The sequence below is a fragment of the Furipterus horrens genome, unplaced genomic scaffold (assembly GCF_987537825.1).
Source record: "Furipterus horrens unplaced genomic scaffold, mFurHor1.1.pri manual_scaffold_2, whole genome shotgun sequence".
Lineage (NCBI taxonomy): Eukaryota > Metazoa > Chordata > Mammalia > Chiroptera > Furipteridae > Furipterus > Furipterus horrens.
Window position 1 is genome coordinate 61,539,971 of NW_028327172.1, and position 12,135 is coordinate 61,552,105.

At 36.3% G+C, this 12,135-nt stretch overlaps 1 protein-coding gene across 3 annotated transcripts in view; it reads left to right on the forward strand.

Moving 5' to 3' along the window:
* DLG2 (discs large MAGUK scaffold protein 2) overlaps positions 1-12,135 on the forward strand; it is a 725,256-nt gene that overhangs the window by 82,395 nt on the left and 630,726 nt on the right. For all 3 annotated transcript variants that reach the window (XM_090265790.1, XM_090265791.1, XM_090265792.1), the window contains exon 3: positions 3,034-3,084. In XM_090265790.1, coding sequence (XP_090121916.1) covers positions 3,034-3,084 — 51 coding nt within the window. The remainder of the gene's footprint in view (positions 1-3,033; positions 3,085-12,135) is intronic.

Consider the following 12,135-nt stretch of genomic DNA (forward strand, 5'->3'; position numbering starts at 1 on the left):
TAATGGAGGTTTTGTTTGTTTGTTTGCTTCTTTTCTTGATAATACACAAAATTATGTCTAGGAAGAAATTACTGTTCATACATCTTGTCTCTTTACCACTTAATAAGGAGCTACTCCTCTAAATAAATGTGGAAAAATATTTGAAGAAGATTGCATTGGTATACTCATTTGTAAAGTCACTAAATTTTTATGAATGTCTTAAATGGAAGTATTCTTAGTTCTTCTATCTTATCCTTTCCTCCATGGTCTTTGCCAAGGAAGTTTGTAGGATTTCTTGTCTTAGGGGTCCGTAGGCAAAACATAGATCATGTTCTAGTGACAAGAGACCTCTTAAATGCCATTCCTGAACTCCCACAATGGCTCTTGTGATACCATGATTTAAATTTCTCAGTTAAAGGTTAAATATTGCTTCACCTATGCTAAAAACCTTTCACACATTTTAATTTTACTAAATTATATTGTAGTCATGGGATGCTTTCTTTTAAAAGCAAGGTTACACCCAAACCCAGATGGCATTGCCCCATCATAGGAAGATGTCTTGGGTACTATTAAATTAGGCAAATGGCGCTACTTTGGGGGGTTGAAAACTAGAAGACCCATTAAGTAATTCATTGAGCTGACCAGGGAACTTTCAAATACTAATTAGGATGTGTATATATAATGCTTCTAGGATCTAAAATCAGCATATATAGTCATAGAAATGTTAAGCACAGTTTTTTTGTAGACCACGACTATGCAACATATGCCACTAAAATATATTTGTCTTTTAAGCACTACATAACAGAATGTCTTTTACCCCAAGTCTTTAGATTTTATTATCAAAAGCTTGTTTCATTCTCTTTGAAGTTTTTTTTTTTTTTTTTTCTTCTCCATTTGCTGCTCTTCAATATTGTGAAGGGCTTTACTCTAGGGAACCAGTGAAGCAAAGAAAAGCTTCCAGGGGCCCTGCTGAGAGAATGAAAGCATATCACATTAATTCAGCCTTCTCTTTCTGCCCTCCCTCTATTAATCCAACAAAGTTATAAAAACAAACAAAAAGAATTAATATGAAAACACACCCATACAGGCAATTTGAATTTTGTTTTGTATTTTTACTCATGAAGAACAAAAACCTCCATAAAGCTACTAGCACTTTCTAACCTCATCAAATCCTCTTCTATGACTCATTAAGTTGCTGAAGCCCAGAAAATCAAATTTGGTTTAGGGCTGTTTGATAATGTGGTAACACAATAAAATGTGATTCGCCAATTAGCTCATGTAATTAGAAAATCAAAAACATGCTCAAAGGGGCTGGCAGACACACACAAATGCAGTCTATTGTCATTCTTTGTATTTGCTGATTATAGTTATAATTACACCTTCAGCTGATGTTACTACATCCCAATTCCCTATGGAAGAGGAGTACTTAGTTCATTCACTTCTTTTTTTTTTCTTTTTTCATCAATTCATTCTTGCCAGGCTCTCTACTAGACTATCTATTCATTGCACCATAGACCTCTCAGTCTGCAAAAACTATGCTTAAATTCTTCTAAAGAAGGGAAAGTCAACTGAACTTAAAACCCTACAAAAATGACAGTTTTGTAGTTAAAAATTAGTCTCTCTTGTTGATTCCTAAATTCTACTGATGTTGTTGAGGCACATATAAGAAAAAAAGAAACTAGGAATTCAAAATTTTCTTTGCTTCAAAGTTTTGCCTGGCTCAAAAGGTCTCAGTGATAGGTAAGAATGGGAACTAAATATTTGTTGTATTATTTTAAAGCAGATCTTTATATATTCTGTATGCACATCTGTTGAAATCTAAGGCATATGTTTTATGTTGCCTGGCTATATTGAAAAATGTATTTCTCTCTGTAAGTTCAAATCAATTCAAGGGCTGGTTGGATGGTTAAAACAGTGTCTCACTAAGAATTTCAACCATGTCCTACTTTGCCCTTTTATGATTACACCTGAGCTACATGGGCATGGCTATATGGTTCAGGGCTTCCTAATAAATATAACAAGAGGATAATAGGAATGGATACCTGGCCTGAGTCAATAAAGAAAAGGCATTTCTTATCTGACATGGTCATTCCTAATGATGTTTTACATCAAAAAGTGATATGTGGTGTGCTGCCCTTAAAACTTTTTTTTTGCATCATATTTTAGTATTCATTCATAGAAATTTTAAAATATATTAGGAAATATTTTTCTTATAACTGTAACATTGTTGCTAAATAGTTTATTCTTTGTAAATTCACAATACATATTTGTGCTGTTCTCTCTCCCCCAAATATTATAAAATTCTGAGAGATGCAATAAGCTTTTATTTCTTTTTTGTAGAGTCTTACTCATATATTAAGCCCTGGCTGGTTTAGCTCAGTGGATTGAGCGTCAGCCTGCGAGCTAAGTGTCGCTGGTTCGATCTTCCAGTCAGGGTACATCAGAGAAGGAAAACTCTGACTCCAAAAAACCTCCGCTGCCTTGCGGCATACCTCTTCAGGGGAAAGGCTAAGGGAGTAAACCCCGACAGAAAATCCGGAGCCGGAGTCCCTAAGGCGGTTTGACGTTGTAGTCAACACCGGCAACTCCTGCGGCGCACCTGAAGCCAAGCTGTATCGACTCCGTCTTTCCCTTGGACCCTTCAGCTGCGAAGAGAGGGGGGGTCTGCTGCATGGGCAACAGCAGACCCTCCATATTACCCTGCCCAGGCTCTGTAGCTTCAGCGTCATCGCAAGATGTCGATTCAACACGGGAGGAGACAGATACTACCATGTCACTCCCGAGTCGGACTGCACAGCCATTCTCGGCGGTCCAGATGGACTCTTAAGAAGCTACACCATCGTCTCTCGAGACGGACGGCTGCCGACGACGACTCATATATTTTAAAATAGCTTGGATTATATTTTATTTGGATAAAAGAATATAATCACAAACACCAAGAAAATGTGGTTTAATCATAGCCAGAATAAAACTTAAGCCCAAATGTTATTTAAAATGAAGCTGTCTTTATTTTTCTATATCTTTAATCATTCTCTTTCTTTTTTCTATTTACAGGTCAATGGGACAGAAATTGAATATGAGTTTGAAGAAATTACTTTGGAGAGGGTAAGCAAAATATCACAATTCAAAACCCCAATCTTGCTTTCCGCATTCTGCAACCTAATGGGTTGTCTTGTGAAATTGCACAGTTGTATATCATACCCTAGAAGTTTCCAACAGGACTCATGATGAGAATATTAACAAAATTCTTGCAGTGGAAGGAATGGTGACAAAAAGAGCAAATAACAAGAACGTTCGGTATATAGCTTGCATTGATTGCCAGGATTTGGACAAATGAGTGGGAAAGGCAAATGTTCAGTGAGCTAGTGCAGTATTTTTTCCTATTGTTTTCATTATTAATGTTTTCCCATACATTTTAGAATACATTACAAAAATATTTTCATTTGTGTGATATTAATATTGTCTTTATAGCTAACATTATAACACATTTTTAAGTTTAAAAAAATGATGTATTCTAAAAACACCCCTATGGAGAAAAACATAGCAACCCTACAGATCTCTAGAAATGAAAATATGCTGTTAGGGCCATGCCAAGGTTTTACAACACAACCCTAGTATGTAAAGATAATTTACAAAAACAGTAAGAGAAAGACCAAAGATGACCTACAAAAAAAAAAATAAAAATGACCAAAAGGCATTAACCCAATATGCATCCATTTTTTACCCAGATATTGTACTTATTGAAACATACAAATACACAAAGAATATTCATATTGGTATTGTTTAAAACAGTGAAGAATTAAAAACACAGCTGTTTAATAATACATTATTTTATTTCCATATAATAGAAAATCATATTAAATTATATTGTAATAGTATTTTAAATATTTAATTATAAGGATAGAGATGTAAGTAGACTATTACATGTTATTAAATTAATAATAAATATTTAAAATGGTATTTAAAATATATTCCAATAAGCATAAACAAGTATATACATGCAAATATACATTTATAAATACATACATAAAGCCTAGAAGCATGTACACCAAAATGTTAAAAGTGGTTAACTCTTGTTGAGGATTTTTGGGTGATTTTTTGTTTCATCTTTTTACTTATATTTATTTCCTAAACTCTCTGTAACAAACATATATTATATTTATAATAAGGCATAAAAATGAAAGCGTATTGTCCTAAGCTATTATTCAAGTATGAATTTACACTCTAGACCTACACTTAAATATATTTTTTCTTTTGAGTTTTCACTTTCCTGAGTCAGGGAATTTATCATGCTCAGCCTAATTTTTATTAAGTGTGAGTGGTTTTAAAAGGAAATTTACATTGAAAGTTAAGTGTCTAACAGATGGGCACTTTAAAACTTCCATTATGAACTCTGATAAAACTTTCATGGCATGCTAAATGGAGAAAAGTGAAGCTTGTGGAAAATTAGCCCAGATGAGAAAAAAGAACATATTTTTCCTTCTAAATTACTAATCTTCTCTCCAGAATTGGCTACATAATTTGTGTTGCGCAGTACAAAATGAAAATGTGGTGCCGTGGTTTAAAACACAGTAAGAGTTAAAAGATGGCCACAGCAGAGCATTACACCAAGTGAGGGCCCTTCTGTACACAGGGGCCTTTCGCACACATCTCAAACTCAGGAGACCAACCCTTCTCTCTCCTCAGACTCCATACATAAAACATTTTGAAATATACCACCATTTAGTTACCCCAGTTTTATAAGTTCAAAAAATACTGAGAAGCTAATGTTGGTGTGAGCTACAATGCGCAGCAGGCGTCTGAACAGTTGGGTGTTCTAGTCTGGGTTCTGCCACTTAATTGCTTCCTGATCTAGCTTGACATTTTGCCTCCCTTGTGCCTGCCCTCGGGTTTCTGTTATACGCTAATAAATCTTGTCATTGCCATTCATTCCAGCCCTCTTTCCAAACCTCTATGTTAAACATTGTCTTCTCTGAACAATACCTCCTCTTTGTGTTTACCATTTATTCTAGTACCCCCCAAAATTCTTCAGCCCCATTGGGATGTTGAATCATTGATTTCACCATTTCCCTTCGGTTTTCACCCTTCATTATGCCCTCCCCTCCTTCCTAACTTCCCACGTGTTCCAATTCTCCTCATATACTCCACACTTTTCCTCCTTTCTCTCTCTCTCCTCTCTCCTTTCTCTCTTCTCTCCTTTTCCCTTCTCCCCTCTCTCCTCTCTCCCTTCTTTCTCTGTGTTCATCCACAACTTACTCCAGGCCAGCGCCCGGGCATCTGAACCTGGCTACAGAAGTACTCACTCATCTCACTTTAAAATTAGTACTATTGATTTCAAACGGACCCTCACAACACCCTAGCAATTCTTATACATTTCTTTATAAAAAGTACTTTATCATTCTCTGGGACAACAATTTCACATCTTATTTGTACTTCTCAGATTTCTAATACCCCCTCCCTGATTGATCCTCTGACTCAGCTTTTGACCTCTCTTCTCATGTCCTAGAGAAAATCCAAACACTCAAATGAAAACCACCTTACTTTGCTATCACCAGGTCTGCTAGTGTGCTGTTATAATGAAGGACATTTCCCTGCTCCTTTCCAAGGTCAGCTCTTCTCTCGTGACCTGGACTCTGTATCTTTTCCATTTAAGGATTTTGCTTCTGCAGTTTTCTCCTCTTACTCCTGCACTATCAGTTTCTCTCTCACTGTTTTCTGGATACAATTTAACATAGACTTGATGTAATATCTCTCATCTTAAAAATAATAGTCTCTTGACCCAAAGTTCCCCTCCCATTTACTCCTTACTATTCTATTTTTTTTCCAAATAACTAGGAAAACTGTCTATTTTTATCAACTCTGTTATCTCATTTTTTAAATTTAACCCATTTCATCTTCGCATCCCCACAATAGCCCTAAAAACCATCCCTAGCAGAGTCTCAAGAGGTTCATCTTGCTAAATACAAGTATCACTTCTCAGTTCTGATTTCTAGCAGCATTTGATGCAGCAATCACTGCCTCTCTCCTCAAATACTTGTGTTCATTTCTTGGCTTCACAAACAAAGCACTCTCCTGTTGGTTCACCACTTCATCAGTGCTCTTTTTCAGTCGCCTTACTGGGTTGAACTCTAAATGTTGGAGCAATCCAGAAGTCCAGTGCACAGACCTCAATCTCTCCCCATTCCATAGGTGATCTCATCCAGACTCATGGCTTTACATGCCAACTACCAACTGGTGATTCCCAAATCTGAAGTCCTGACCTCCTCTGCACTTCAAATGTGAACAGCTAGCTGTCTAGTTGGCATCTCTGGTGTGTTCCCAAAAGAATTTATGATTTTCCTGCACTCCCTACACTTAGGGCCAAATCTGCTTCTAGCCTAATATTCTTCATCTTAACTAATTGGTTCCATTATTTTTCTTATTATTCGGGCCAAAAAAAATCATTTAGGCATCTTGCTTAATTGCACATTTTCCCTCAGCAACCAGAGCAAGCCCGGCTGGTACAACCATAAAAATATATTTCAAAATCAATTACATCTTGCCACCTGTTCTGTTGAATTCTGGTCCAAACCAGTTATCATTCCATGCCTGGACCACTGTAATAGCTTCTACTTTTGCCCACTTTTCTCCTCAAAGTAGCCAGAGTGATTTTTTAAAAACTATAAACCAGATCATACCACTTTTATTCTTAAAACTCTCATGCAAAATATACATTTATAAATACATAAAAAGGCGATCATTACACTCATCATCATCATCATCATTGACAAGGACTTATACAATGTGACCCCTACTTCTGCAACATTATGCCCTCACCACCAACTCTGAATATCTGTCACTCTGCATTTCTCATCATTTCTCAAAAAAGCTGAGCTTTCCCCACCTCTAAGCTTTCCATAGGCTATTCCACCTCCCTGGAAAAATCTCTCTGCAGATCTTTTCATGATGTGGTCATTTCAGTATTTCAATATCTGTTCCAATGTCTGCCTTTCAGAAAAATCTCCCTTTTGCACCATATTCAAATTAGCACTAACATTCACATAATGTTTTGTCCTTTCCATTGTTTTATCTTTTAATTGCATTCACCAATATCTGAAATGTATATTATTTATCTATTTATTATTTACAGTGTTAACATCTACCTCCACCTAAATATATGCTACATTTAAATATATAGTCATTTCTATAGTCAACCTACCTCCAACAGTGTCTGGAGGAATTTGATATGCACGCAGGGACTATTTGGCTCACAAATGGATTACGCCTGTGCCCTCCCTCTGCAAGTGCAGTGAAGTAGAGACGCATGGCCTGCTTTTGAACCCTAACTCTATCACTTACTGGTTGAGTTACTTCGAGCCGAATACTTCTTTCTGTGCCTCAACTTCCACATCTGAAAACAAAGCTAAAGATTTTGTAATGACCTCATAAGGCCCTTGTGATGATTAAACGAGTTTATGTAAAAATTTAGAACAGCATGCATAGATGTTATTCTTAACATTTTCTGTGTATTAACATGGTTTTTCTCATAGTGTTATTTGTCAGAATCACTGAGGAAGCTTACTAAAAACACAGTTTCCCAGTCTCAATGAACAGTGTACATTAACCTAGCAATAACTTCTTTTATACCCAATGTTCTTTGTTTTTTTCAGTTTCTTTTTTAGATGTCAGGCATTCAGTGATGAAGAAGTTATGGTCATTGCTATATGAATTTATAGCTTATACTTTTTTCTACATTTAATCTCTATGATATTTTGTAACATCTCTATGAATTGGGTATTGCTACCTCCTTTTTACATATTAGAACACTGAGGCTCAGAAATTAAATCACTTGTCAAAAGTGGTAATATTAGTAAGAGATGAAGTTAGAATTCAGCCCCATGCACAACAGACACTAGACCTGAAGTTCATTGCCACTGAGTTAGACTGCCCTCAGAATTAAGCTCAACTGTCATATCCACCAAGTTTTCTTGACTTTCCTTCTTGGGCAAGATGGCCTTTCATAAATTAACATCAGTAGAAAACTCTTACATTAAATGATGAATAAAATCTGTCTTTTCCACTGACCTATGAATTCCCTGATAGAAGGAATTTTATCATAGTGTTCTTTATCCTAACAAGATGACATGAGAAGAAAAGGGAGAGCCACTGGGCGATATGTGGACAAGTTGATTACTCCTCCTCTATGTCAGAATTGTTCAATGCATTGACTACTTGCTGCACATGGAATTCCACAAATGTCTTATGTACCTTTTTTTGTTCAGCACTTACTGGACAAAAGCACTGGCCACAGTCCTTGTTTCACGGCATTTTATAGTCTGGTAGAGGACCCAGAAAAGCAAATAGGTAGAAGCCATGAAGAACAGAATGCTGAGGATACCTGACCCACAATGGAGTACTTCCCTGGGGCATGACACCTGAGCTGGCTTATGAAAGATGAGAAGAAGCTAGCTAAGGGAAATAGAGTGAAAGAAGGTGGCCTCTGAGACAGGGAACAGTGGGTGCAAATGGTCAAAGGCCCCATAGAAAAGTAACATGCTCATGGAACTGCACATCGTTCAGAGTGACTGCACTTCAAGTTTTGAGGTAGGGCTCAATCAGAGGAACCAGGCTAGAGAAATGGAGAGGTCTGAGCACAGAGATGCCTTGGATAATAAACAGAAAGGTTTCAATTTTATTGTGAAGTAAGTGGAGAACTTTTGAAGAATTTTAACCAGAAAAGTGACATCATCATAATTGTGATTCAAAAAGATCATTTGGTGATATTGGGTATACATTTCATAGAACTCAGGAGATGATACAGGTATCACTTTTACATCATATGATCAATGGTTAAATTTTGCCAGTGTTGATGTAGGAGATGATTCAAAATATATTAGAAATGTTAGAAGAACAGATTCTGATTTTTGTGGGATGGGAAAGTGCCAGAGAGAGCAGAGAAGTCAAAGAGGCCTAGACTATAATCCAACAAATGTCTTTTGTTAACATAATCTGGGACTTTCAGAGATGGACAACTGTGATATTTCAAGTCTCTTTTGACACTCTGGGCTCTTATGACAGTAACAAATGTAGCTGAGTAATAAAGTCATTGCCTCTGAGTGATTTATTGCTTATCCACCTATGAAGTGATTAGGTTATGTACCTCCACTAAGATTTATATCAAGAGAAACTAGTAGACCCAGCGTTGATAATAGATTTATCATGCCTTCATAACCCTGACCAACATGCATGACTAGGATTTAGCAGTGATGTTGAAGTGACTTTCTGACTATTTGCCATCTCCTCCAATGCCTGCCCCCAGCCTTCAAAAAAGAAAGAACATTTGGGTGCTTTCCTGACAGCTGCAAAATGTATAGCCATGTGATACTATTCAAATGTTCTGTCTGACAAGTCAAGGATATTTTCTTACAATTAAAAAAAATCAAAGATCTATGCCCTCTTCCCAAATATAAATCATTGACTTCTGTTACTTATTATTTAACCCATGCTAAAACAAACAGATTTATACAGTAGAGGGATGTGATTGATTTATTACACCCTGCAAATTCCTAGAGATGAACCAAGTTTTGGGTATAAGGTGGGTAACATGGGAATTTTGAAAACAGTGTTTGTGAACTGCCAGGTGATTCATGAAAGTGGTCTACTGATATACTCTCTATATTCATCCAGATATCAAATTAATTAGAACATCATTGGATGTCTAAATCACTTAAGCCCAATTTGTTTCTCTCACATTATTGAATTTTCATAAAGATGAAAGTTTCTAAATTCAAATGGAATTAAGGGTTTATTACTTCAAATAATGTAGAGACTTTGGGTTTCTCATTTGTTTTTTCTGAGTCTCTTTAGCCATTTTCTATTAATAACAACAGAAATGACACATCAGAGTCCCAATAATACTTGATTTGGTTTCAGTTTTTCTGTAGTCAGCTGTAGTGCAATCCCATTCTAGTTAAGTTATTTTTAATATTAGATAAGTTTCTTAGATGAATTCCAAACTTTATGCATACTCAATTATCAGTGTATATTTGAAGTATTTGTAATATATGTCCATGTATATGTGTATAAGCACATAGATACATGCACATTTAGAAATAAACAAGGATATTCATTTAATATGTTAAATTTTGATCACTTTTAATAGTTTGGTGGAAGGTATTGTAAGATTTATGAAACAAGCATAAATTTGTATAAGCAGTAGAAAATAACACAGTTTTTGAACTCAGACCTTATTTTGAATCTAGGATCAGCTACTTCCTGTGTGATCTTCAGCAAGTTACTTAATCTATTAATGCCTACGTTTTCTCCATAATAAATGGAATACTTACATCTATCTTAAAATATTGTTGTGAAAAATAAAAATAGCATTTGTAAAGTGCCTAAAAGACTTCACAGGACCTCTTAGATACTCAATATTATTATTTATTATAAAGTACACACACACACATAAATACATTTATCTGGGTCTCTTTTTTTTTTTAAGATGTCAATGTTGGTATAACTGGAGGCTCTAATTGTAGGGCTAGGTTAATTGGAAAATACACGGATCTGCTTTCCTGTGTATGTGTGGGGGGCAGGGGCCGGGAGAGGATGAGGCTATATCTGTATTAAAGGATAGGCTTATTAAATGATCTCCAACATGTATACATACCTAATTATCAATGTATTTTTTTAAGCATGTTGAGTATATCAATGGAATCTGCCCTTGAATTTGCAGCCATAGCTTCCTCTAGAACAGTGATTTTAAACCTTTTTCATCTCATGACACACATAAACTAATTACTAAAATTTTGTGGCATACACACACACACACACACACACACACACACACACATTTTGCCAGTCTGACAAAAAACGTAGACATAATTTTGATTCATTCACACTTGAAAGCTATTGTTGTATTGGCTGTTGTCATTTCTTATTTGACCATATAAGGGGAAAGAGGTCAGTGGCCCTGACTACATAGTCAGGTATTACATGTTTTAAATGTTCTTCTGGCACACTGGTTGAAAATCACTGCTCTAGAATAACCCAGTGCTACTGTAGCTCTGTCTTTTCTTCCACAACAATATAATTTCAAGCTAGACAAGCAGCTACAGTATATTTTATTTTCAATAGCTTCAGGCTATAATGTTTGCTTTAGATACTCTGATACCTCCTTAAAATACTCAATTATAATGATCCCCCATTGCCAGTCTCTATATATAGCAGCTATTGTTTTGTCTGGACATTGAAACTGGCAGGAATAATATTCTGTTTTGGGGGGGATACTTCTCTTCTCCCCATTCCAACCATGTGGTTCTGGGGTAGACCATCAGTCACAATATCCGTGGTCACACAGTTGTTTGGTCTAAAGGTACTCTTGGGAATTACCTGTTGAGCCAGTAAAAACTAACACTGATCCTGAGCCCTGCCCCATGCCAAGTGTATGAGAACCTGAGGATATACAGCATGGAATATCTTTATTTTAACATCTTTTCTTAGTGATTTGATGCACAGTCCAGAGGCTGACACTTCAGCCAAAATGAGCCAATCAGAGTGCTCCTCCTGGAGCACCAGAGAAAAGAGATAAAAAAAGAAAGAGAACTGGAAGCATCCCTTTCCTGTTATGACTGTCCTAAAGACCCACTGAGACATAGATGTCTTTCAAATAGCTTCATATGCCTTCCTTGAAGTTCTTCTTAGCCAGATCAGTTGAAACCAAGCATTATAACTTACCAGCATGTGGGTTTCTACAAGTTTTTCTTGGTGCTGTATTTTAGCTATGCTGAAATTAAGTCATGTCCTAGGCTTTCAAAGTAAATGTTGTTCAATTCTCTAGCTTTCTAAATTCTAATCATGTCTCTCACCACTAAGGTCATAAAGCAAAGCTCTCCAGTAGAATGGTGTTGGCAGGTTGCAATAAAGCTTAATGCTCCAAAGCTTACACATAGCATCTCCTTTAAAGTAACCCATTACTGTGTTCCAAGTCCTAGAAATAAAACAGCAATAAAAAAAAAGAGTGTCAAATAAAAAGAATGGCTAGTGACAGGTCTATGAATTCAGGTCTCTACTGTCTAGAAACCTTTCTGGTTGGGGAACCAACGATCTTTGCACATGCGGAAAGTGCTTTGCAGTGTTAACTGTTGGACTCAGGTGTCAGGAAAATATCAACTGTTA